This window comes from Salmo salar, chromosome 15 (genome assembly GCF_965601325.2).
Source record: "Salmo salar chromosome 15, fSalSal1, whole genome shotgun sequence".
Lineage (NCBI taxonomy): Eukaryota > Metazoa > Chordata > Actinopteri > Salmoniformes > Salmonidae > Salmo > Salmo salar.
The window spans coordinates 74,991,043-75,016,898 of record NC_138305.1 but is presented as its reverse complement, the minus strand read 5'-3'; the positions used below and the strand labels follow the sequence as shown (position 1 = coordinate 75,016,898).

General features: G+C 41.0%; 4 protein-coding genes across 11 annotated transcripts in view; 1 reads left to right on the top strand and 3 right to left on the bottom strand.

Annotated features, from left to right (window-relative positions):
* The window catches only part of ppih (peptidylprolyl isomerase H (cyclophilin H)), a 40,157-nt gene extending 37,641 nt beyond the window's left edge, over nt 1–2,516 (bottom strand). Inside the window, 1 exon segment of the mRNA NM_001141233.1 lies at nt 2,357–2,516. Coding sequence (NP_001134705.1) covers nt 2,357–2,422 — 66 coding nt within the window. The 5' untranslated portion in view covers nt 2,423–2,516.
* A 205-nt stretch (nt 2,517–2,721) lies between these two features.
* Nucleotides 2,722–5,193, bottom strand: taf10 (TAF10 RNA polymerase II, TATA box binding protein (TBP)-associated factor). 3 transcript variants are annotated; one of them, XM_014146190.1, is made up of 6 exons: nt 5,113–5,193; nt 4,220–4,379; nt 3,733–3,890; nt 3,423–3,487; nt 3,184–3,298; nt 2,722–3,020 (listed from the first exon to the last, which is right to left on the bottom strand). In XM_014146190.1, the coding sequence occupies exons 1-6, from the start codon at nt 5,176–5,178 to the stop codon at nt 2,928–2,930; spliced, it is 657 nt and encodes a 218-aa protein (XP_014001665.1). In that variant the 5' UTR covers nt 5,179–5,193; the 3' UTR covers nt 2,722–2,927. The 3 variants fall into 3 exon arrangements, with proteins under 3 accessions (XP_014001665.1, XP_014001666.1, XP_014001667.1); XM_014146191.1 differs by having other exon boundaries at nt 2,722–3,017; XM_014146192.3 differs by lacking the exon at nt 5,113–5,193 and having other exon boundaries at nt 4,220–4,373.
* Nucleotides 4,629–15,183, top strand: zgc:154075 (4,5-dihydroxyphthalate dehydrogenase). 5 transcript variants are annotated; one of them, XM_014145635.3, is made up of 14 exons: nt 4,629–4,697; nt 5,764–5,875; nt 6,132–6,216; nt 6,482–6,555; nt 6,750–6,809; nt 7,032–7,139; nt 9,432–9,488; nt 9,878–10,008; nt 10,112–10,166; nt 12,485–12,577; nt 12,798–12,932; nt 13,347–13,448; nt 13,844–14,005; nt 14,406–15,183. In XM_014145635.3, exons 1-14 carry the CDS (start codon nt 4,648–4,650, stop codon nt 14,529–14,531), a joined length of 1,350 nt encoding a protein of 449 aa, XP_014001110.2. In that variant the 5' UTR covers nt 4,629–4,647; the 3' UTR covers nt 14,532–15,183.
* Nucleotides 15,184–15,230: 47 nt separating this feature from the next.
* Nucleotides 15,231–24,526, bottom strand: LOC106572211 (outer dynein arm-docking complex subunit 1). 2 transcript variants are annotated; one of them, XM_014146186.3, is made up of 15 exons: nt 24,300–24,516; nt 23,654–23,733; nt 23,406–23,505; nt 22,381–22,561; nt 21,569–21,691; nt 21,358–21,471; nt 21,189–21,256; nt 20,855–21,042; nt 20,389–20,535; nt 18,981–19,063; nt 17,828–17,996; nt 16,917–17,080; nt 16,550–16,653; nt 16,001–16,088; nt 15,231–15,776 (listed from the first exon to the last, which is right to left on the bottom strand). In XM_014146186.3, the coding sequence occupies exons 2-15, from the start codon at nt 23,718–23,720 to the stop codon at nt 15,675–15,677; spliced, it is 1,698 nt and encodes a 565-aa protein (XP_014001661.1). In that variant the 5' UTR covers nt 23,721–23,733; nt 24,300–24,516; the 3' UTR covers nt 15,231–15,674. The 2 variants fall into 2 exon arrangements, 1 of the variants encoding a protein (XP_014001661.1); XR_006759234.2 differs by lacking the exon at nt 15,231–15,776 and having other exon boundaries at nt 16,069–16,088; nt 16,898–17,080; nt 24,300–24,526.
* Nucleotides 24,527–25,856: the final 1,330 nt, after the last annotated feature.

Below are 25,856 nucleotides of genomic sequence, written 5' to 3'. Positions count from 1 at the left end.
TGAGCAAGGCACTTAAACATTAGCTTTCTTACATGGCACATATTGCACTTTTACTTTCTTCTCCAACACTTTGTTTTTGCATTATTTAAACCAAATTGAACATGTTTCATTATTTATTTGAGGCTAAATTGATTTTATTGATGTATTATATTAAGTTAAAATAAGTGTTCATTCAGTATTGTTGTAATTGTCATTATTACAACAACAAAAAATAAAATAATAAATCGGCCGATTAATCGGTAGCGGCTTTTTTTGGGGGGGTCCTCCAATAATCGGTATCGGCGTTGAAAAATCATAATCGGTCGACTTCTACTGGTCACCCCCAAAGCCAATTCCTCCTTTGGTCGTCTTTCCTTCCAGTTCTCTGCTGCCAATGACTGGAACGAACTGCAAAAATCACTGAAGCTGGAGACTCATATCTCCCTCACTAGCTTTAAGCACCAGCTGTCAGAGCAGCTCACAGATCACTGCACCTGTACATAGCCCATCTGTAAACAGCCCATCTATCTACCTACCTCATCCCCATACTCTATTTATTTATTTATCTTGCTCCTTTGCACCCCATTATCTCTACTTGCACATTCATCTTCTGCACATCTACCATTTCAGCGTTTAATTGCTATAATGTAATTACTTCGCCACCATTGCCTTAACTTACCTAATTTGCACTCACAGTATATAGACTTTTGGTTTTCTTTTGTTCTACTGTATAATTGACTGTATGTTTTGTTTATTCCATGTGTTGGTGTATGTGTCGAATTGCTATGCTTTATCTTGGCCAGGTCGCAGTTGCAAATGAGAACTTGTTCTCAATTAGCCTACCTGGTTAAATAAAGGTGAAATAAATAAAATAAATAAAGACAGCATTACTATTTCTTTCCTATGTCATTGCCTACAAGTGTAATCGGGGATTTCTACTAGAGCAGCACTTTCTGGCCATCTACGTACTGTCACAGATGGAACAATGAACCAGATATTTCACCAGATGTATAAATGTGAAGCATCCAGTTGGCATTTCCACTCACTATATGTTAATGAGAGGAAGCCCAGTGGCCAGAATGCTGCTAATTTACTCATCGATGAAACATTTGATCTCAATACAGTTTTGTTTCCAAAACGATCTGCTACAAACAGAGTGGACCACGTTTTGTAGACTTTGCCCTTTGCCAAAATTTCAACAAAATGTGTATATATATATATATATGTGTATATATATATATATATATATATATAAATAAAAGGCTGAATTGAGTTATTGCAAATACGCACTTCACGAAGTAGCCATTCCCAAACGGAAATATGCAAATACTTGCTAGAACATCCCAAAATAGGATATTGCTAGCTCATGCTTTGCTCTGCCCATCTCCTCGCTTGTTTTTATTTTGTTTAACTAGGCAAGTCAGTTAGGAAGAAATTCTTATTTACAATGACGGCCTACCCCGGCCAAACCCTAACGACGCTGGGCCAATTGTGCACTGCCCTATGGGTCTCCCAATCACGGCCAGTTGATATACAGCCCAGGATCGAACCAAGGTCTGTTGTGACGCCTCTAGCACTGGGTTGCAGTGCCTTAGACTGCTGCGCCACTGATTTTCTCCCATTGGAAACGACAGGCTGTGGTCCATCTTAGGTTATTAATAAAAATCTTTGATACTGTTTTTGCCTTTCTCAACGACAAAACAGTATGAAGATAGGCTAAAAACGTATTCTCCAATAGAAAGCTCCAATCATACTTGTAGGCGAAGTAATGACGACGTTGGCTAGCTAAGTTCATGAAGAGAAACGTCATCCGGCCTATCTCACGACGAACTGCGCATGATTACGTGTTCTCCGCATGAACTTAACAAGCCAACGTCGCCATGACATCGCCCACGAGTGTGATGGGGAATTTCTATTGGAGAAGCAGTTTGACGAAAATGAAAACGTGTCAGTTTGTCTCTTTCTTTATAACATGTTAAAATAATTAAGATATTAGCTCGAATCTACGTTGCATCTTCAGAGTAGTTCATCTTCTCGAAGGGAGAATGTTTCACTTCTATTATTCCGCAAAGCTTGATCTGTTTCGCAAGCGTTCCCGGAAGTCTCGCGATGTTGCGCCTTTGGGTTTAGAAACTGTGCATTCGTAGCTACTACAAATCAACTATCACGTAACGTTAGCACTTCGTACGTTAGCTATCTATTGCTTGAGACCACATGTCTACATATTATATGGGATGTTTTTTAGCCTCAACGTGATGGCTAGCTAGATTTGTCATAATTACATTTTGGGGGAAAGTTAACGTTAGCTGGCAGGCTAGCCAACAACGTGCTAGCTGGCCATTTCATAGCTATGAAAGCAATAAAACTAGTTACTCACTTGTCCTCCAATGGTGACATCAAAGAACACAATCGGGTTGTTGGGGTTAGAAGGCTGAACATTCATTGTTATTTATTTTCACGCACAAGTAAAACAATACGTGAAACTATTCAGTGGTTAACCGAAAGCATGCCATTAGTGAACTAATTCAAAAAGAACTGCGGTTCCTAAATCTACGGTAGCCGCGGGTGGACAATTACTACGGCTCACTTCCATGGACAAACATTACTGATTGCCCTCACTCAAGAAAACGTTTTTTGGGAGTACTAGTGTTATCGCGTCCAAATCAATAGAGTTTATAATCGACCCATAACTCTTCTCCTTGTACACCAGAGTACATAAATAAAAAAGCACAAAGTCAGAAATAAGTAATTGCTGAACATTTTATTTGTCTCAATAAAATATTACAAGCTCAAATTCATACAAAGCAAAGCATGCTCTACTTGGAAGAAAAAAAACAGAACAAAAGAGTGACTGCAATTAACATTCCATGGCCATCCTAAAGGACCATCATAAGGGGTTTATGAGGTGCAAAAACAGCAGAAGCTGCCAGACTGCATATGCCAATATCCTATGTGAAGTAGTGAGGTTTCTTTACGTTGATGCCATACTCAGACAGGGCAGGGGAGAGGTCCTCCATGGTCAATGTGTACTTCTTGTCCTGCTTTGGGAGAGAAGAGGTGGGATGACGTAGTGAGAAACCAATCAACAATACAGTCATACTTGTGCATGAATAATTCTGTGCAACTCATGTAAACAGTTAATGTGTTCATTCACTGAGATGTATAGCCTATGTTATGTTTCAATACCATCAGAAATACACCAACCTTTGTCTTGTTCCTGGAGCTCCCAGAGGCAGTGCCCTTCATTTTACAATGCTGCAGGGCATCGTTAGCAATGTCTGAGATGAATTTCTGAGCTGCTAGGGAGACCAAACGGATTCTGAAAACGATGGGCATATATAATGTTTACGTTTGGCGCTCAAATGAGTTGCTATAACTGGTGTAAAAGCTGAAAGATGGAGAGGACACTTTGCAGGTAAAGAGGTAAACAAGATGAGGCTTACATTCGCGGATCAGACGCCTCAAAGCCGGCCCGGTTGAGATAGTAGCCTGTCACTGCATCAGGGATCTGGCAAACAAATGGTTGGACTGAAGTCATTGTGATGTGTTTTGGTATGGTATTTTGTACCCTAGCATCACCACAATTGATACCGGAAGGACATTTATATGCTAAATATAAATTACTTAACCCAAATATGCAATATGTATACAAGTAAATTGACTGTCGACATCAGCCCAGGTAGGCGAAAAAAGTAATCTACATTTGTCTTCTCGTGAACTAATGTTACGACTTTAAAAAGGGGTATGACTCACTGTAGGAGTGTAGTCCTCCAATTGCATGAGAAAGTCAGCCAGTGGTGTGGTGGAGATTACAGGCTTCACATCGCCATTGGCAATGCCACTGGGAACATAGACACCGTTGGACACGGATGTGTCAGATGATGGCGTGGCCATGGTAGCCGAGGTTGGAGCTGAAACAAAAAAACATATAATGACATAGTTTAATATCTTCCTAAATGTAGCTGAGATGTTGATAGCCAAGGTCCAGCTCTGGGCTAAGCAATGGACTGTTCCACAAAGCAGCAAGCAATGAACGTGCTAGATCTAAGATGGGTTTCAAGATTTGTATAGTGCTATATGATGTGTGGGCTACTGTACTTAAAGAACTTCAACAGTTCTGAGTCACTTTTGATCTAGTTTGCTTAGCTAGTAAATAGCAGACCATTCATGTGTTGTGTAACCGTGTCTAAAGCCAGCTCATAAAGCTGTTTATAACCTCAAAATGAGTGGAAATACTTACCATTACTTATGGCAACCGAGGGGATACTGCTGACATTAGTTGCTGCATTGTTGTTAGTAATGCAATTACTGGATGTCGAGGAAATTGAATTAGAGCCCCCTGGTATGACTGGCTGTGGAGTATCAACGTTCATATTGGTTGCTGGCTGCACCGCAGTTCGCTTGGTAAAATAGACAAAATCAAAAAATTAAGTTAGCTAGCTAGCTATAGTGAAAGGGTTAAATTAACTGCCAAAAACAACCTTTTACAACAGTGTATGGGCAAATAGCGAAAAATAAAAAGCATTCGTACACTAATCGTGCTAGCAAACAGTGCGTTAGCTTACGAAATTGTATTTTCACGCCTTCCGTGTGCATCGATTTCAATGTCCGGCATAACCATGTCTTATCCTACTATTCGTTCCCCCCCCCCCAGAAGAATGTGCTCAGATGCATCCACCGAATCTTGGATTCACTGAAGAAGACCACCGGTTTTTAAGGTAGGTAGCCTACTGTAGCCTATATTGTATGCACACGTTTGTAGAAAAAACGATAGATCTGAATTTCGCGTTTTTTGTACACGGTCAATGATAAACTCTGGCGTGAATAATGGTCGTTGTGTTTTTGTTGTTGAAACATTGCATCCACGTTTAACCTTTAGCCTACTATTGCTGATTTTTATATGATCATGTGACAGTCACTTTATCTTGTCATTAAAGGGAAACAACGTTCATGCTTTGTTTAAAAGATCGTCACAATTTATTTATCCTACGACATAGGTCTGAAATAGGTCTTGGTTCTATTTTTGAGGATTGACGCACTGCAAATCCAGCCTCTCCCATCATAGATTTTTACTAGAAACTATCTAAATTTCCCCATTTATCTGTGGATTAATTGTCGGATTAGATAACTCACGATTTTGTGTGACTCAAAATGGGTCACAGTTCTACAAAGATCCAGGAAAAATAGGACCCTGAGCATTTCAGGTAAAATAACAACCCAATGTTTATATCCCATGACAAATTAGCTAGCAACAGCAAGTTCGCTAGCTTAATATAGTTGGTTCAGAGTTCGTTCATGATATTATGATATTTCAACCTGCATGTCCTGATCGCGTCTGCTGTGGATGGACACAATCAACATGCGTGCCCGGTGTAATCAGCAAGTTAAAATCAGATTTGAAACCTTACCTTAACAACACTGCTAACCTTGAATGAAGACCAAAAACCTCATATTTGTTTGCATGAATTTTTACACCATGGCCAATTTTGACTTTGTGGCTGTGTTAACTAGTGACAACCTTGTTTAAACGAATACATTATTATTGTAAAATTAAACAAAGGAAGTACAACTAGGAAAACAAGAAATGAGTCATTCTTCAAATATAACAAGGCACAATAATATTTGTTTTATAATAATTTTTTCACCATGAAAATGATCTATTACACAAACCTCAGTCAATCTTAAGAGGATGTTCAGTCAACAAAAAAACAATAGCATTAAACATCATATACATCAATAAATGAAACATGGCTGGTTTGAACTGGCGTCTTTGTCATTTTGAAGCAGGGCCCAGAAAGACAGGATGGCATCACCTGTGGATGTCATTGTGGTGGGAGCTGGGAACCGTGGGGAGACATACTCACACTTTGCCTCCCTCCAGCCTCAACGCATGCGAGTAAGGCTCCCCAACATCTCTCTACATCTGATCTTGTCAATATTGACTGAAATAACTTAATGAGTAGACCATCTGATCTTAGTAAGATATAGGCTTTCATCCCTGCTAGGCTAAATCATTCATCACTTCTTTCCATCAGAATTGAAGTGTGCTACCGATTAGTAGCCATTCGGTCTTGACTAAGGTTTTACATAAAAGTCATGATGATGATTATGATGATAATAATGGAAACAATGATAACTCAAATTAATTGTAGGTCATTGGAGTGGCTGACCCCAGGAAATTTGCACGGGAGAAACTTCAGAAACAACACAGAATAGCAGATGTCAACGTGTTTGCTGGTATGAGTGAAAAATATTTAATTGTCCGTCCACATCCATTTTCTCCCTCTCCTTTTTGATATACGCTGGATTGATTATTTGGTAGCACTTCATTTGAACTATACGTCATAACAGCGTCATATTATCACAAGCATGTCATAACAAATAAGCTCTCGTGTCATCTTATGTCTCTGAATGTCAAGTACAAACCAGTATAATTTTACATGCATTGTAATCAGTTATGAAAAGTGTTATGACATATGTTACCTATATTCCTCTTTCCCAGATTGGCGTGGTATAGTACAAAGGGACAAGTTTGCGGATGCTGTGTTCATTTGTACCCCAGACCGCCAACATAAGGTAATAGTAGTAGAGCATACTTGTTACTCAAGTCATCAAATTTGGTATGTCACAGAATCTGAGCAACCATTTCAACAGAACTATTTTAGGATGCTCAGTGTCTAGTATTTTGCCCATTTATGCTACAGCAGGCTTAGATTGAGAATCCATGATGGCTGTTCTGAGTGAGTGTGCGTTCTTGTCTTCTTGCCAAGATCCCCGCTGTGGCACTGGCAAAGAAAGGCTACCATATTCTTCTGGAGAAGCCCATGGCTGTGAGTGTTCTCCCAACCCCTGTAAAAACGATGTATGTTGTTGTGATGTCTGATCAAGACAAGATCATTTCAGCTATCCTATACCAGCCCAGTACACGTGGTTTATACAATCAATCATATCTAGAGATATAGAAAGAGTGTGTCTGTGTCTGTCCGTGTTTGTTTTTGTGGGCGTGCAGGCGTGTGTAAGCGCAGTGTCAAATTTATATTTTTTCATATTAGGTAACCGCTGAGGACTGCACAGAGATTGTAAGAACTTGCATTCAAAATGGTGTGATGCTAACAGTGTGCCATGTCCTCCGATATGACCCTGTCATTCACAAGATAAAAGTAAGTGTATATTCATTTATTTGAAATATTACAGTATGTTTTGCACAGATCTGTGCTTTTTGCGTGGCAAATGTTTTTTTCACCCAGCATCATTAGGACAGTGGCTACTGTGATTGGATTTAATGCCCAATCAGAGCTCGAGCGAAAATATACCTAGTAACAAGGTACTCCTCGTGGGATAGAAGCAGTCAAATCAATCTTGAGAAGGGCTGCCATATAGTGTGTTTTTTTTTAAGTTTTTTTTTTAGGGGTGGATCAGCTTAATATTGCGGAAAGAATATTGCTTCCATCAATGTAATTGTCTGCATCATTTCCAATCTCCCATATATTTTTTGGTAAATATATATATCCATACATGCATGCATACATATACACATATATACATACACATACCTTTATAGACATACATACTTTTTTAAAGAATATACCTTTATTAATATTCCCCGCAAACCCTACCACCGATCCCCCAATTGGAGTAAACTAATAAACACTTCGGCTTTTACCTTCAATTTATTCATCTTATACACATTTTACAGACACAGTCTATTTTACAATAGTTCTTTTTTGTTTGTTTTTAGTCCTTCCTCTATTTCTGATGTCCATCTAGTTTGATTTGTATTTGTAACTGTGCTATTTCACAAAAAGTTCTGAACCTATATACATTTTACAGACCCCGTATGTTTTACATTGTTTATCTTGTTATTAGTCCCACCCTTCAGCTCCATTCAACCCCTCCCATCTATCTCTCAACATCATCCATTTCGGATTTCTATTTGCCATATATTTTTCAACTGTGCTGTGATGCTTCACAAAACAATTGAACCTTTCTATTCTCAAAGCTTCTACAGATTGTAAATTAAAAATAAACATTTTTGCTAAAATAATTATTATATTATTGATTGATTGTCTATGGCTTTTCAAATCACCCAGTATTGCTATCTGCAGCGTTAGTTCTAGGCAAATGTTGTAATTCTTCAGCCATTCCTGTACCTGTGACCAAAAACGAGCGGTGACCTGATCCTGTAGGTTCATGCTCTACAACATTCGCAGAGTACGACCCTGCCTCACTCAGGAAGCGGCGCAGGTCCTAATCCAGGCACTTGTCATCTCCCGTCTGGATTACTGCAACTCGCTGTTGGCGGGGCTCCCTGCCTGTGCCATTAAACCCCTACAACTCATCCAGAACGCCGCAGCCCGTCTGGTGTTCAACCTTCCCAAGTTCTCTCACGTCACCCCACTCCTCCGCACACTCCACTGGCTTCCAGTTGAAGCTCGCATCTGCTACAAGACCATGGTGCTTGCCTACGGAGCTGTGAGGGGAACGGCACCTCCGTACCTTCAGGCTCTGATCAGTCCCTACACCCAAAGAAGGGCACTGCGTTCATCCACCTCTGGCCTGCTCACCTCCCTACCTCTGCGGAAGCACAGTTCCCGCTCAGCCCAGTCAAAACTGTTCGCTGCTCTGGCACCCCAATGGTGGAACAAGCTCCCTCACGACGCCAGGACAGCGGAGTCAATCACCACCTTCCGGAGACACCTGAAACCCCACCTCTTTAAGGAATACCTGGGATAGGATTAAGTAATCCTTATAACCCCCCCCCCACCCCCACGCTCCCCCCCAAAAAAGATATAGATGTACTATTGTAAAATGGTTGTTCCACTGGATATCATAAGGTGAATGCACCAATTTGTAAGTCGCTCTGGATAAGAGCGTCTGCTAAATGACGTAAACGTACATATGGACAATACCAAAATAAATGATCTAATGACTCTGCCTCCTCACAGCAAAATCTGCAGAGCTGGGAAGATTGTATCCGCCATATATATAACATTCTATTAGTTGCAAGAAGTTTGTATATTAATTTAAATAGAAAAATTTGAAGTTTTGAATCCGGCGTTGTTTTGCGTATCAATTCATAAACCATGTGCCATGGAATGGGTATATCAAATCTCTTCCCAACTATTTTGCAATTTATATGGCACAGCTGTCAGTTTTTTGGTCCTTAAATGAAATTGGTATATGTTTTTATTTATCACACTTTTCTTTAACCATTTATGTTCTTTAATACAGGGCCAACATACAAGTTCCTTACTTTTTTCCCCTTCTACTTGCCTCTTCCATTTTTGTGGTAATGCTGCAATTAATTGGTTGTAACTTTGGGTAGAGCAGACATTTCCATATGTCTGTGTTAGCTGCATGTGTGACATCACTCCACCAGTCATATTTATAATATCATTCACTAAAATTATACCATATAGTGTGTTGCCAACACTTTGGAATTGACCCCACAGGTGCTGATGGACAGTGGAGCGATTGGAGACCCGGTCCATATTCAACACCTAGAACCGGTAGGGATGTATTTACAATACTGTGTCAATTTTACGTAATTTACATAGAGCATAGCCAGACCTGGGTTCAAGTGCTATTACGATAAAGTAATAATACTATTTAATTTATCTGTGTTTGAGCGATCTTGCCGTGCACAGTGGAACCAACAGAATAAATAAATAAACTTCACTTACTAGAATAGTTGCAAAACTGCAAAGCCCGCTCAACTAGGCTCTCCAGACAGGCTATAGCGAACGCTTATATTTATGGACGATTTCAAATAGTATATGAACCCAGGTCTTCGTACAGTATTGTACATTTGAATAGTGGCCTTCACTCCACTCTCAATGCAGCCTGCATGGGTTGAAGTATCTGCAAAGATTTCCATGGTTACTTTCTTCTGCTCTAGGTTGGTTTCTTTCACTTTGCCCACTCTTTTGTTCGAGGGAACTGGAGGAATGAGGCTGAGAGCTCTTTTGCACTTCTGGCCAAATCCTGCCATGACATTGACTTGATACATCACTGGGCTGGAGGACGAAGGTAAAGAGGCAATGTTTTAATTTTTTAAATAAATAAAATAAGTTAATCAACTAATTTATTTGATCGACTGACAGCCCTATTAAAAAAAGCTTGTTCTTCACAGGTGTTTGAAAGTGTCATCATTTGGATCTCTCAGTCACTTCCGCAAAGAGAAAAGGGTGTGTGGTCTTCTCATATACGTTTGGAAAGTATTCAGACTCCTTCACTTTTTTCACATTTTGTTACGTTACAGCCTTATTCTAAAATGGATTAAATCGTTTTCCCCCTTATCAATCTACACACAGTACCCCATAATGCCATATCAAAAACAGGTTTTTAGACCTTTGGCAGCAATTACAGCCTCAAGTCTTGGGTATGACGCTACAAGCTTGGCACACCAGTATTTGGGGCGTTTCTCCCATTCTTCTCTGCTGATCCTCTCAAGCTCTGTCAGGTTGGATGGGGTGCGTCGCTGCACAGCTATTTTCAGGTGTCTCCAGAGATATTCTATCGGGTTCAAGTCCGGGCTCTGGTTGGGCCACTCAAGGACATTCAGAGACTTGTCCCGAAGCCACTCCTGCGTTGTCTTAGCTGTGTGCTTAGGGTCGTTGTCCTGTTGGAAAGTGAACCTTCGCCACAGTCAGGTCCTGATCGCTTTGGAGCAGGTTTTCATCACGGATCTCCCTGTACTTTGCTCCGTTCATCTTTCCCTCGGTCCTGACTAGTCTCCCAGTCCCTGCCGCTGAAAAACATCCCCACAGCATGATGCTGCCACCACCATGCTTCACCATAGGGATGGTATTGGCCAGGTGATGAGCGGTGCCTGGTTTCCTCCAGACGTGATGCTTGGCATCAGGCCAAATAGTTCAATCTTGGTTTCATCAGACCAGAGAATCTTGTTTCTCATGGTCTGAGAGTCCTTTAGGTGCCTTTTGGTGAATTCTAAGTGGGCTGAATTCTAAGTGTGCCTTTTACTGAGGAGGGGCTTCCGTCTGGCTATTCTACCATAAATGCTTGATTGGTGGACTGCTGCAGAGATGGTTGTCCTTTCCGGAAGGTTCTCCCATCTCTACAGAGGAACTCTGGAACTCTGTCAGTGTAACCATCGGTTTCTTGGTCACCTCTCTGAACAAGGCCCTTCTCAACCGATTGCTCAGTTTGGCCAGGTGGCCAGCTCTAGGAAGATTCTTGGTGGTTCCAAATGACACAATCTTGTCTCGGGGCTCTACGGACAATTCTGTCGACCTCATGGCTTGGTTTGTGGGACCTCATGGGGGAAGTTATTTAGACAGGTGTGTGCCTTTCCAAATCATGCCCAATCAATAGAATTTACAACAGGTGGACTCCAATCAAGTTGTAGAAACATCTAAAGGATGATCAATGGAAACAGGATGCACCTGAGCTCAATTTCAAGTCTCATAGCAAAGGGTCTGAATATTTATGTAAATAAGGTATTTTTTATATTGTTTTTATTTGCAAAAAGATCTAAAAACCTGTTTTTGCTTTGTCATTACGGGGTATTGTGTGTAGATTAATGAGGGAAAAATTATAATTTAATCAATTTTAGAATGAGGCTGTAACGTAACAAAATGTGGAAAAAGTAAAGGGGTCTGAATATTTCCGAATGCACTGTAATCAGAAAGAAAGTGGTAGAACTATGTTTGTCTGTTTTGGACACTGAATGAACTCAAAATAGTTTTAAACAATGGGTTTGGCATGCCATTGAACAATAATACAGGCCCTGGAGTGATGACAACCATAGATACATACACATGAATGGATGTGTTACTTTAACATATTAGCATCCAAATTCCTGTACCATCTCAAATACTTTATATATCGTTTAGTTTTTAATATACTGGAATCACTGATTTCACAACTTTTTGGACCCTAACTAGGGAAAATATGGATCGGTAAGGAAAACATTACAGCAACAGCTGATACAACCTTTACACAGAGTCACTGTGTCAGAATAACAGTACACCACAGGCGATACGGTGGGAGAACAGATGCTGCCCCATAAGCCTGAGAACTGACTGTAACTAACTCCTGGTGATTCTTTGTCTGAAAAAACATAGCTGACAAAGCATTGCATCACACTCCCACAACCCCAGTTTCCTGCCTTACATCCACCTCTCCCGAAGCAGCTGACGTCCATGCTTTTACATTTGATTTCCACTTTTTAGTTACCTTCTAATCATACTGTATTCATTCTGTGATATCACTCGTTGTATTAATGTTTGTTTATAGATCGTTTTTCATTCTGTCAAAGGTACTCAACCCTCTTTGGCCCCTTTGGAACATAAGTCCAATGAGCTTCCATTTTGTCCTACATAGTATAATGGTGGGTTTCCAAAAAGCTTTGTAGCACAAAGATCATCTTTCGTCCATTGCCTACAACGGATTTGCTGTAGATGATGTGAATGCTACGACGCTTTCGGGAAACCCACCCTAGAATAGTCAAAGGTGATTCAGTGCTAAAGAGTTTTTCCTCCAGCCACCAGGTGCTGCAGACCGCTGCCTAGACTGCCCTGTAGAGGAATCTTGCCCATATTCTGCACGCAAGATCTACCTGGACAGAGTCAAACAGGTTTTTCCATTCATGTCAATTACATTTGATTTGTCCCACGGGGGGCAATTATTATTCAGGGCAAGCAGTGTAAATTAGAAGGCACATAGAAAATGACCGTGTGTGTGTGTGTGTGTGTGTGTATCTGTGTCAATCAATCAAATGTAATTATAAAGCCCCTTTTACATCAGCAGTTATCACAAAGTACTTCACAGTAACCTGGTCTGTGTGTCTCTCTCAGGGCTGTGTGGGCTGGCCCGTGTCTGTGATATGTTCCAGCTCTCTCCCAGACATTGAGTCTGTGACCGAGGCTCTGAAATCAGGGCCGTACGGTCGCTGTGTCTACCAGTGTGACAACGACGTCTGCACCAACCAGGTAAGACTGACCACCATCTGGCTAGCCGCTAGCGCAGAGAAACCATGCTTCGAAAAAGGGTTATCCTACATTTATACATCTACACTTATTATTTATTACTCTGTATTTCACCTTTATTTTAACAGGATATCTCCTTTAGAATAAGTGTCTCTTTCGTAACAGACCATTCCGAGTGTCAGAAGAGAGGTTACAGAATTGTAAATTATGTCCTGCACACTTTTGTTGTATTTAAATTAAGTTTATGCTTCGGTCAGAAATAATAATGATACAAGCATTTCACTACACCCGCAATAACATCTGCTAAACACATGTGACAAAGAAAATTTGATTTGATGGATTTGATATTGGCTCAAGTCGACACAGCTCTTCTCGCTTTATCTCTCTTCTCTCTCCTTGTTGTACCTGTGTGTACAGGTGGTGAACATGGAGTTTGAAGGGGGTCTTACAGCTGCTTTTTCCATGGTGGCATTTACAGAGGAGATATGTAAGCGGAGAACCACCATCTATGGCAGCAAGGTACTGTAGCACTCCAGTCCAGACACAATCTTGAATAATCCAAGATCAAGTTAAATCATTATGAATAATTAATTGTTGATCATTAATATGCCACCTGTGTGATTGAAATCAATGTGATATGATAATAAGATAGGGATATGGATTGAATAGAAAGAGAGAGATTATGAATATTGATTGGACACGCACAAACTGCAATAGTTTATTGACCCCGAATTTCTGTGTCATAGTTTATGAACTTTATCTCTCTCTGGAATATTTATCCTTATAAATAACCATCTGTATTTGTAGTAGCTGTAAAGCTAGAGCTGGATGTATCTGGCTACTGTCTGATTTTAGTACATAAAGATAACCTGCAAACATTTTCTTATCATGTAATGATTACATTGTTCCTATAGGGGGAGCTGTCGTGTGACGGACATGAGATTCGAGTGTTTGACTTCCTCACAGGGAGGGCCACCAAGCACACAGCTGAGACTTGCGCCCCAGGGGCCTTTGGCATGGGCGGGCACGGCGGGGCGGACTACCAACTGGTGGAAGCCTTCATCTCTGCTGTGGCGGTGAGTGCTGGGAGCCTGTGTGAATGTCAACATTGAGGGACAATATTTTTTTAAACTTCAGATCTGTGCTTTGACTTAGGCTTGTGTTAATCATACATTGATGTCGTGGAGCAAAATGTTATTTGAGTTATCTAGATCTTCGTTAGGATTCAATCAAACCCCATTGCGAAATTTACACTGTTGCAGTACCTGGTTCAATAGAATCACAAAATGGTATAGGGTGCTGTAAAAACTCTTAGCCTAACTCTTTACCTGAAGGGAGTATACAAAAGGCATTCATAACACCTTTAAAAAACCAGTCATGACACCTTTTGCCATATCATTCATAGTAACCTTACATTACACTCATGTGGATGGAAAAAATGTGACTCGTGTTTGCGTGTGTGTGTGTTGCGTACAGAGTGGAGATGCATCTTTTATCCGTTCCGGACCAGAGGAGACTCTACTGAGCCACAAGCTGGTGTTTGAGGCTGAGCGTGCTCGACTGGAGAGCAAGGTGGTGTTCTGTGGGACTGACCAGGACTAGACGTCTACATGAACGGTGACGTGAAGGGACATAATCATTTTGATCATCAACATTAATGATTCAACTCTAATGATTATGACAGAGCTCACTCACTCATTCATTAACATTATGAAGTAACTGGATATTTCATTTTACTGTATGTAATTTGTAGCTAGGCCTAGTGTTGAGATTGTTTAATTCTCAAGGATTGTTTCATGTGCACATTCCATAAAAATGATTTTCTTAACTAAATGTGATGATGTATGTACTGTTTGTCATGTCAGCAACTGTTTTTATGTGAGAAACTGATTTTCGAAGAATCAGATATTTAGCCAGTTTTCTAAAAATGTTGATTGTGTGTTTGTTCTAATATCTTGTATGAAACTGGAATCAAAGCCCCCTCGAAAGTGGTTTTGAAATTACACACATGTAGCCTATCTAAGCAAACATCTATAAATACGCCCCATGCACTTACCAAAAATGCCTATTTTGCCGTATTGTACTTTGCTCTACATTACTCTTCTTTTTTATTGTCATTAGCACAGTATAGATGATACCAATTCTTGCTCCAAGACGCTGCCAATTTGGAAAACCGAAAAAGACGATTGTGCTGATTTATTGTCGCGTTGAACCATGTTGCACGCCATTGTAAAAATAAAATGTCTTATCTGAATTCCGAGGCTGACATTTATTCTGATTAAAATTATTTATTTTATTCTACATCTTTAAACGCTTACACCAGACAATATTTTATTTGGTCAACAAATAATGAATACTTCAGTTCTTTTTAACTCAATTTTGCAACTAATGAAGCATTATAAAAGTAACAGATTATGAATGGCTCATGAAAGCAGGGCTGTGATGCTGCTTTCCACAGGAGTGGGCCTCCTGCGGTCCCCCAGTCTGCAGCTACCAGGGACGAGGTCAGACTACCAGGAACGAGGTCAGACTACCAGGGACGAGGTCAGACTACCAGGGACGAGGTCAGACTACCAGGGACGAGGTCAGACTACCAGGGAAGAGGTCAGACTACCAGGGAAGAGGTCAGACTACCAGGGACTAGGTCAAGGTACCAAGGATGAGGTCTGTCTATCTACCAGGGATGAGGTCAATAAACTATTTCCGTTTGTGTGTCCAATCAATATTCATAAAGGGATGATGAGTTCAGAGTCTTAGGGAGCCATGGTGGATTCTGCTGGCCACAACGCTGAGTTTGGATGCTGATTTTCGGACCTCTGGTCGGACGATCTTTGCCTTCCTCTGCATCTGTGGCAGAAAACAACCCAATGAGACAGTATTTTGTTATGTGTGCGGTAGGAAATTCAGAATGCTATCAACCCATAGTATTACAATAACAATGATCAGGTATGGATGATATTTCTAATTGTGGACACTATTTTGCTACCAATTGAGGGTTAAACTAGAGTCAGGTAGGCCATCTCCGGCTATATGGTTGTGGTGGTCCATGTTGATTGAAGGGAAGGCCTCACCCTCGTCATTACCAGCGGGAGCAGCTCGTCCTTGGAGAGGGGCTTCAACTGGTCTTTTAGCAGGGACTCCTCTGGGTCATTGTCATCCCTAAAATAGTAGTAGTCTTACATTACCACCATAAAGTTAAACTATAAGTTATATTTCTATGGTTAACACACTTCCAAGTATTGCTTTCACTTACTATTTCCTTATGGACGTGAGAAAAGCTGAAAATGTAGGTCCTACTCCTAAAATAGGCTCTTAAAATAGGACACTATGCCCTGGAATAGCACACTAGTTTGTCCTCCGGCAAGGTTGTGAATACAGTTGGGCTGGTTAAAAAGTTTCTCTAAGCTGCAGCACAGGTAAAACAAAAAAAACATGAGCTGCAAAGTGGATATAACTGCATCGTCGGGGATATATTTCAGAAACAGAACCACATGTTTTTTATAGGTTATTGTTACAGGATTGCAAACAAACTTGCCGCTGTCTCATTGACTGTTCATTGGCATCCCTTCCCGGCATTAGATATAGCAGCTTCTATATTGAACACACACACACAGACATACCCAGAAGTAGGAGGCTCAACTGTTTTGTTTTGCCTAGGCAGTGGTGGACTTTGCCCTAGGAGGTGCCTGGCAACCATTCTAGGATTGTAATCTTTATCAAGGTCCTGGAGCGGAGACAGAGAACAACATAAAATGGTTCAAGGGCAACACTTCACTGAGGCTCTGTTCACTTCTAAAATCCATACTTCCACCCTCCCTCCACTGATGTAGCCTATCCCTGATCTGACACAATTTGATAGTAGTAGTAGGTTTCCACTACATTACAATAGCTTTCATCGATCCAGTCCTATCGGATCCATTTTTACTCCAGAGAAGTAATGAAGGAGGGATGGATGCATTTTAAATAACCTTGTGATATTGAAATGACCTTGGAGCTGAGGAAAGACTGCAAAGTCAGCAGCTCGTTGGTTCTGCGCTCCACCAATCCCAGGTAAGTCATGATGGTGCTGTCCCGGATCCCGGTCGAGGAGCCTAACTTGTCTTCGATCACTGACCGGTCACAGTCTATGTTGTGGCACACACTGTCTATTCCTGGTGCATAGAAACACACAAGAAGAATTTAGGGTTCTCAATCTGGTTGTCTAAAGAAGCAGAAAGAAACTGGCACTCGGTGAGTCTCTTCACTGCAATGAGAGACAAGACCACCAGGAGGAGCACATTTTGTTACAGCCCAGCACTAACACACCTGATTCAACTAACACACCCTTGATTTAGTTGAATTTGAAGAAAATAGTAAATTAGTAGTAATAGTTGTATTAGTTATAGTAGTATAAGTACAACAAGTCATAGTAAGTAGCTTATTAAGGCCTCCACAGGAAGGGAAGTCATAGTCGTAAGATGTTGTCACGACTTCTGCCGAAGTCGATGCCCCTCCTTGTTCGGGTGGTGCTCGGAGTTCGACGTCACCGGTCTTCTAGCCATCATTGATCCATTTTTCATTTTCCATTGGTTTTGTCTTGTCTTCCTACACACCTGGTTCAAATCCCATTCATTACATGTTGTGTATTTAACCCTCTGTTTACCCTCATGTCCTTGTCAGAGATTGTTTGTTATGTGCTTGTGTATTTTGTATTGGTGTGCGACGGGTTAATTTTACCCATGTTATTTTATTTATGTATGTTGGTTTTGGAGTTTGTTTTTATTTCTTTATTAAACTACTCCAGTTATACCAAGTTGGTTTCTCCTGCTCCTGACTTCCCTGCCACCTACACACACGACGATGACAGATGCAGATAATTCTGGCCTGAAACAAAACAAACCATTCTTTCCCATCTATACCTGTCTTGAGCTGGTTGAGGATCTTGCCCACTGAGGTGATGCGTTGCTGGTAGCCCCCAACCTGCTGCTCTGTGGCCTGCTGCTGCACACTGACCCCCCGAAGCACGGCCCTGCGCTCCTCATGCTGCCTGCGCTCCTCTCTGGAAAACACCTCCATCTCACAGCGGATCTGTGGCACACACACACCCACCAAAACACAACTGCCTGGTCTCATAGATTAGATGTAACATAGTAAATGCAAATCTGGGACACTCAAATTGGTATGATATTTTACGTTTGGTATGGTTACATAAGACAAGTAGTTACTTAAGGCAAAAACAAAACTAGGGTGGTTGGTCGGGGTGGATGGGTAAGCACATAACGGACAATCTCATCACGGACAATTTTAGCAACTTTTCAACTACTTAGCATGTTAGCTAACACTTCCCCTAACCCTTTTAGCTAACCTTAACCTTTCAACCTAACCCTAAGCTTAACCCTTTAACCTAACTCCTAAACTTAACCCCTAGCCAGCTAGCTAACGTTACCCACCTAGCTAGAATTTGTAACATATTATACGTTTTGCAAATTTGTAAGATATTGTAAGTTTTGCTAATTCGTAACATATTGTACAAATTGTAATTCATAACATATACAAAATGGGTGACGGACATTCACAAATTAATACATACCATACGAAACGTAGCATATACTAAAATGTCTCGGATGTACATAGAGAATAATATGAAATGCTCTGAGATCAGGTTGAACACAAAAGTAGAAGAGGCACCTAATGGACACATGAATGCACAATAATACACACACGCACACACTCCTCCAATTAGTTGGCTACATTTAGCAAAGTGTCTAAATAGAAAGGAAGGTGCCCTGTAGTTTACTATGTGCATTTTTATTTTACCTTTATTTAACTAGGCAAGTCAGTTAAGAACAAATTCTTATTTTCAATGACAGCCTAGGAACAGTGGGTTAACTGCCTTGTTCAGGGGCAGAACGACAGATTTGTACCTTGTCAGCTCGGGGATTCGAACTTGCAACCTTTCGGTTACTAGTCCAACACTAACCACTAGGCTACGCTGCCGCATTAAAGCACAACATCCAAAGAAATTACTTATTTCAAAGGTAAACATGCATGTAGTTTCAATTTCATACAGACCTGGTTGATTTCGTCCTTCAAGGTCTCGGCTTCGTTGTTCTGTTCATTAACAAAGTTTAGCAAAGCAAAGTTCTTGTCTTCAACTGTAGGATGCAGAAACACAAAATATATTTATCACAGTTACAAATGTAACAGAATAGATCTTAGATGGCCTCTTGTGTCAACACAGACCTTGTTTAACCCTCAAACTACCGACTGGGATATATATTTTTTTATCATACCCTAAAGGTGGTTCATTAAATTCTTCAAACTTGTCAATCAACTTGTTCATAATATCAAGTCATACATATCCCCAGAGGGTGGAGCGATCTTGACCGGATAAACAGATCACATGTACCTTATGTACTCGCCTATGGTTATAACTACTAGGTATAACCGTGTACAAAATCTAAATTAGTTATATGCTTAGTTGCAGTCAAAACAGCTCATAAAAGTGCCTTGCTCAAGGGCACATCGGCAGATTTCCCACCTAGTTGGCTGCAGGGATTCGAACCAGAGAACTTTTGGTTACTAGCCCAACACTCTTAACCGCTAGGCTACCTGCCGCGTATTGGTGTGTATTCTACGAACAATTTGATGATATGGAAAATGTTATAGAAATACCAGAATTCATACAATACACTCCTGGAAAATGTTATTTAAATACCAGCATTCATATAATACCCTCCAATATTCTATATTTGCAACTTGTTATGGTATTTTGGTTGCTATAACATTTGGTTGGAAGTGAATTTGAGGGTTTGGCTTGCTTTTTGAAGCATTCTGCCATAGGCCCTACCGCTCCCATTGTTACACAAGCAGCAATGCTACTGTTGGCTGTGGGGTAAGTAAATAAAGAAAACTAAGCCATCTCTCCGGATCATTCACTTTTTGTCAATAACATTAAGTATAGGCTATTTCAAATGTTGGTTTTTACCACAAAAATATGGCAACGTTAATATTTACTTCAAAATTCTAAAAACAAAATGGTACTACAATCAAATGGTTGTAAATTAGCTTTTTATTACTAATGTGGATTATACTTTTGAAAAATGCTGCACATTATATAAGGGAAAAATGTATATCTTAATTTGACAGATTATGCTAATTAACTATACTTTTACTGGTTATTTTTATTGTTTTACTTCAGATAACATTATTTACATGTCTAATGATGTTTTAAAATAATTAAGTTGATATTTTGCTACGATTGTTGCTTTTTCCAATAGTTTCTTCTTATATGTTCTAGGTAATAATCCATGTATGTAAAATATGTTGGTAGTTTGAGAGTTAAGGAGCATACTCTTGAGGGCCTAAAATATGAGGACGGCATATTTCCTTATCATATTTCCATAATAAAGTAGTAAATGCGATTATTTTGAAGTTAAGAGGTGCCCCTTTGCTGAGGAAACATGGCTTTGTGACTCACTCTGAATGAAGGTCCCCACCAGCTTGTGCAGGTCCTCCTCCCCTGTGACACAGTGGATCTTGTGGAAGGTCTCCTGCAAGGAATCGAGAGTCCCAAAAGTCCCTCCCTGAGTGTCCAGTCCCAGTCTCCTGCGCTGCCTCTCCTCAACTAAAGACAGACGTTAGAGGTCAGAATCAGACAGATATAAGTCAGACTTACATAAAGCAGTACACCATCAACTCAGTGCCCCAAATCAGAACTACTCAACTATTGCTTATTCTGCGTTGCATTCGGCTATTAAATAAAATAATCGGTCTGCTGAAAAGCCATGGCGCTGTGTATTTGATTTAGTAATTTGTAATTTTGTAATTGTTGTCATTGTGTGAATTAAAGCATACAGGTATAATGCTGTGTCACTTGTCATAAGCATGTATAAGCCTTTATAATGTCTTATAACAAGGCTTATAATAAGTATCTCATCTATGACCCTGTCTGCGGCTCAGGTCCTCGCCCTCCTCCTGGCTGCTGGACTCGTTGCCCTTGATGCTCATGAAGGTCTTTAGGCGGTGGTCGTGGGAGATGACCCGCTGCAGTTCGCTCACCTCCGTGCCATACTGGGTCAGGTCCTTCACCTTTTTCTCCTTTAGCAGCATCCGTTTGCACCGAGCCTCCACTCTGAAGGGTCATATTCATGAGGGCACACCATCGTAAAAAAAAAGTTCAGGTAGTCTCTCCCTGTTTTAGTCTGTTTTCTATAATGCAGACCAAATAACCTTTTTCTACTCAAAAACATATCAACACAAAAAAGCTGTATGTATTACCTGGCCTCAAAAGCAGCAGTGGACTGAGCCATCATGTCTCGGATGTTCTTGCGAATCTCCTGCAGCTCCTGAATGACAAACAGGAACACAACATTGCTCAGTGAGTTGGGTGAATCCCAATTCATTACCCATTCTAGTAATTTGATTTCTATGGTGCTGTGAGCCCTACCCTCTCCATCCTGCAGTAGAGGTGGAGGAACTGCTTCCTCTCCACGTGCAAGATCTTCAGCTCCTCTCTCAGCTGCCCGTTCTTGGCCAAAATCTTGTTGAAGCGAACACGACCCTGGTGCAAAAACATGGGTGGCATGTCAACACCATGACAATTCCATAAGGAGTTGGCAAGAGCACAGAAACAGACTGGCACTCAGGCTACTGCTAACCCTGTCCAGTTTGTTCTCCAGGATGAGGCTGTTCTTCTGTGTCTGGTTTGCCTCCGACTTCTGACTGTGGCATGTGGTGCTCCCTCTCCTCTGGCCAGCCAGCTTACTCTCCCAAGTCAAAATCTACCACAGAAGAAGCAGATAAAAGCAGATAAGCGAATAAATCTGGTTACCTAAGGAATATCACTAGGTATTTGAGCAAGAAGTGTCAATTGGAGCTGATTAAAATAAAATGAATTAGAAAAAGATATAGGCCTGTGTAAAGGACTTCATGCTGTTTGCTTAGCGCTTCTACCTGATTCAGCTTATACCAAGACTCAAATTTAGGAACTGCGCTATTGAAAAAAAGGCCTTATTCAACAGAGCTAGAGGCGACACTGCAGGCTGAGGAATAAGTTTCACAGGTCCTCATCTGCTACATTCACCCTCCAAACTCACTCCACAGCAATCCCAGCGGTTGAGCTGAATGCAGCTGCAGATCCGGGTCACAACACCATTGTAAAGGATGTCACACTTCTTGCTTAGTGAGTACTGCTTCTCCTCTGATTCAGCTCTCAAACTCACAACCTCCCAAACACGTGACCGCCCTCCTAAAAAGTTCCAACCTATCGCGCTATTGAAAAAAGCCTTCAACAGGGCAAGGGGAAACACTTCAGGCTGATGAATGACTTTCCCAGATTCCCATCTGCAGGTTTGGGGGTAAAGTCAGTTTCTAGCATGGGTAGGATGAGGTTAAACTATCATGAATTCCTGATTATCTGGGCAATTCACATCTATGATGTTTGTAACAAAGCAATCGTCAATACAAACACCTCCTGTCTGAGATAAGCCATTTTCCCTTGTTCAGAGTCGAGCTGCTCCACCACCCTGTCGCGGTACACCAGCATGCTGCTCAGATTTTGCGTGGCGTCTGCGTCATCCCGGCATCGAAATGGGATACACAGGCTACGGAGAAGTTCCTCGCGTTCACCATGGAGCCTTTGGATCTCCCTCCTGGTTGGGTAACAGACATGCATCGTTTCAGTGTCAAAGGAAGAAGCCATGTGCTTGTGTCATACTGGACTTAGTGCTCTTACTAGAGACAGCGTTAGCCTTGATATGGAGGAACACTGTACTACACTTAATCATACTGTTTTAAAAACCTTTTGTTAGCAATTAGGCCAGTTCAATTGACAGTGGCTGGGCTGGCCACATTTCTCCAACTAAACTCCTTTTTATTACATTTTGCATTTACATTTTAGTCATTTAGCAGACGCTCTTATCCAGAGTGACTTACAGTTAGTGTGTTCATCTTAAGAAAGCTAGGTGAGAAAACCACATCTCAGTCATAGTAAGTATATTTTTCCTCAAAGTAGCCTTCAGCAAAGTCAGTGCTAGTAGGAAAAAATAGTGTTACTTCACGAAAAGCAAGGGTGTCATTTTTTAAAAACAAATTGGGGGGGGGGGGTATTTAAAGATGCACTCCAGCTATTTTTGAACTTTTCCTTTTGAAAAACAATATCCCACGTATAAATACAGTAATATATATACGTAAGGATAAAATAGTATTATTTTGAGCAAATAATGTTTTTTCAGACAACTGCAAACTTCAAGGAGTAGGCCATTCAAGGAGTTGGTCTTATGGCGCTCTCTGACGTCCCCCTCTAGCAATAGAGAACAAAACAAAAGTGACCAGAGGTGGCAGAACGGAGTTCACATGTCCCACAATAAGTTGTCATGGGCGTACAGTATAGTTTCAATGTCCAGGTAAACATAGCAAAAGACAACTTTAGAGGTACACTAAATCTTAATAAGTAAACTTCAATGTTTTCAGTCTTTAAGACGAAAATATCCTCACAGCTGTCTGCGAATGAGATCCTGTGATTCTACGCTGTACGCCTGCCTGTCTCCTTCCATGATGCGAAACTGTCTCTGGAGTTTGCTCAACTCTGTCTCAGCTGCAACACACAACTTTCAAAACTGGTAAGTGTATCCTAATGTTTTATGGGATAAAAATGGGTAGGATATCAGATAAAAGGACATGTCTTAGTCATGCAACAGATGCTATTGAGTGCTTGTAGGGAGGTGAACTGTGAAAACACATACCTAAGAGATCAATATCGATCTCACTGCTGTCAGAGTTGACACTACAAGCTGATCTTCTGCGACGCATGGTGGTGATTGTTCTGGAGGAGAGAAATTCAGATTACATCATGTGATATGATAAAGGGGACCATGTCTAAGTTCCCTCAGCACTATGTTCCCTGGGCTCTATGTTCCCTCAGTTCCCTGGGCCCTATGTTCCCTCAGCCCTTTGTTCCCTGGGCCCTATGGCTGGGGGAACATAGGGCTGAGGGAACATAGGGGTGAGGGAACATTGGGGTGAGGGAACATAGGTTGAGGGAACATTGGGCCCAGGGAACATAGAGCTGAGGGAACGTAGGGCCATAAGGCTGAAGGAACATAGGGTGGACCCCTGCTAAAGTTAGCTATGCCTAACATCACTAATTGATATATGCTTACCTGATATGCATTTAGTTACAACAAATATATATATATATATATTTAGCTAGATCAGAAGAAATATGAAGGAACAGCCTTTGGCCAATGACCACTAATATAAGGCATATTGTCCAACGGCCATAATTACAACTAACGTTATTTGCAAACTGCCTCAGTTGGCTGGCTGGCTGCAGCGAACACTGGTTAACTTCCATTAACGTTGGCTAACAAAAATGTGTGACTTTCTTACTGTTATCAGGATCTTGAAGCTTCCTTTTTGACAACCTCTACTTGGTCCTAGCCTTGTAGTTTGTAGATATTTGCGAAAATAATATGCAACACATTTGCCTATGACTGGCTAGTTGGCTTTCTCTCCAATGTCAATGGCCGATTGTAACGGTTGACGACGCTTGGCTACTTGATAAGTGAGCACGCGACACACATGTAGCAAAATATCTATTGACAAAATATGTAGCTAGTTGGCTAGTTACAATGTTGCAATACTGATAAGTTACGTTACATTTCTAGATTTGTATCGTTCGTTTAAGGTGGTTTAGATGTGAGTTTGTAAATAATGTATGCAGCCATGATATTGACAAACAAACAATGGGTCATAGACCAATGACAGTATGTGTGCACAGTGTACAAAACACGAAGAACACCTTCCAAATATTGAGTTGCACCTTCTTTTGCCCTCAGACCAGCCTCAAGTCATTGGGAGCATGGCATCTACAAGGTGTCGAAAGTGTTCCACAGTGATGTTGGCCCATGTTGACTCCAATGATTCCCACAGTTGACTGGATCGAGTTGGGTGGATGTCCTTTGGTTGGTGGAGCATTCTTGATACACACGGGAAACTGTTAAAGCGTGAAAAACCCTGCAGCGTTGCAGTTCTTGGCACAACCCGTTGCGCCTGGCACGTACTACCATACCCCGTCCAAAGGCACTTAAATATTTTGTCTTGCCCATTCATCACCATCTGAATGGCACACATACAACCTATGTCTCAAGGCTTAAAAATCCTTCTTTAACCTGTTTTCTCCCCTTCATCCACATTGAATGAAGTGGATTTAACAAGTGACATCAGGGATAATAGCGTTCACCTAGATTGACCTGGTCAGTCTGTCGTGGAAAGAGCACGTGTTCTTAATGTTTTGTACACTCAGTGTATATGAAGGATCTTGAAGCAAGGATATTTTATAGAAGGCACTGTGAGACCCACTTATTTGTTTTGCAATTTCAGTGACTGCCACTGGGTGTCAGAGTTGTTCAACCTCTACGCTTGTCTGTTAAGCACCTTTGATGTTTGTCTGTGTAGGCCAAAACAGATATTAGGCCTGGCCTATGGATAGTTATGCTACAGCTGTATTGTATTAGACAACCTCTGTAATGTGTGTGTGTGTGTGTGTGTGTGTGTGTGTGTGTGTGTGTGTGTGTGTGTGTGTGTGTGTGTGTGTGTGTGTGTGTGTGTGTGTGTGTGTGTGTGTGTGTGTGCGCGCACTGGTGGAAAAAGTACCCAATTGTCATACTTGAGTAAAAGTAAAGATACCTTAATAGAAAATGGTTCAAGTAAAAGTGAAAGTCACCCAGTAAAATACTAAATCATACTTAAGTATCAAAAGTAAAAGTATAAATCACATTCTTTATAAAAAGCAAGCCATGATGGCATCATTTTTTTTTTTAATTTACAGATGTCCAGGGGCATGCTCCAACACTCAGGCATAATTTACAAATTAAGCATGTGTTTAGTGAGTCTGCCAGATCAGGGGCAGTAGGGATGTTCTCTTTATAAGTGTATGAATTAGGC

Bases quoted from the DNA above. Each gene is read 5' to 3' on its own strand.
- LOC106572211 (XM_014146186.3), bottom strand. From the start codon at position 23,720: ATGCGTCGCAGAAGATCAGCTTGTAGTGTCAACTCTGACAGCAGTGAG. The intron at 20,536-20,854 runs GTCATAGATGAG...GTCTGTCTTTAG, and splicing joins GGACCTGAGCCGCAGACAGG to TTGAGGAGAGGCAGCGCAGG. The intron at 19,064-20,388 runs GTGAGTCACAAA...TGCATCCTACAG, and splicing joins GGTGGGGACCTTCATTCAGA to TTGAAGACAAGAACTTTGCT.
- taf10 (XM_014146190.1), bottom strand. From the start codon at position 5,178: ATGCTCAGGGTCCTATTTTTCCTGGATCTTTGTAGAACTGTGACCCAT. The intron at 3,891-4,219 runs GTAAGTATTTCC...TTTTTGTTTCAG, and splicing joins CTCGGTTGCCATAAGTAATG to CTCCAACCTCGGCTACCATG. The intron at 3,488-3,732 runs GTGAGTCATACC...TTTGTTTGCCAG, and splicing joins TGGAGGACTACACTCCTACA to ATCCCTGATGCAGTGACAGG.
- zgc:154075 (XM_014145635.3), top strand. From the start codon at position 4,648: ATGCATCCACCGAATCTTGGATTCACTGAAGAAGACCACCGGTTTTTA. The intron at 6,556-6,749 runs GTAATAGTAGTA...CTTCTTGCCAAG, and splicing joins CCCCAGACCGCCAACATAAG to ATCCCCGCTGTGGCACTGGC. The intron at 12,578-12,797 runs GTTTTTCCATTC...TGTCTCTCTCAG, and splicing joins ACCTGGACAGAGTCAAACAG to GGCTGTGTGGGCTGGCCCGT.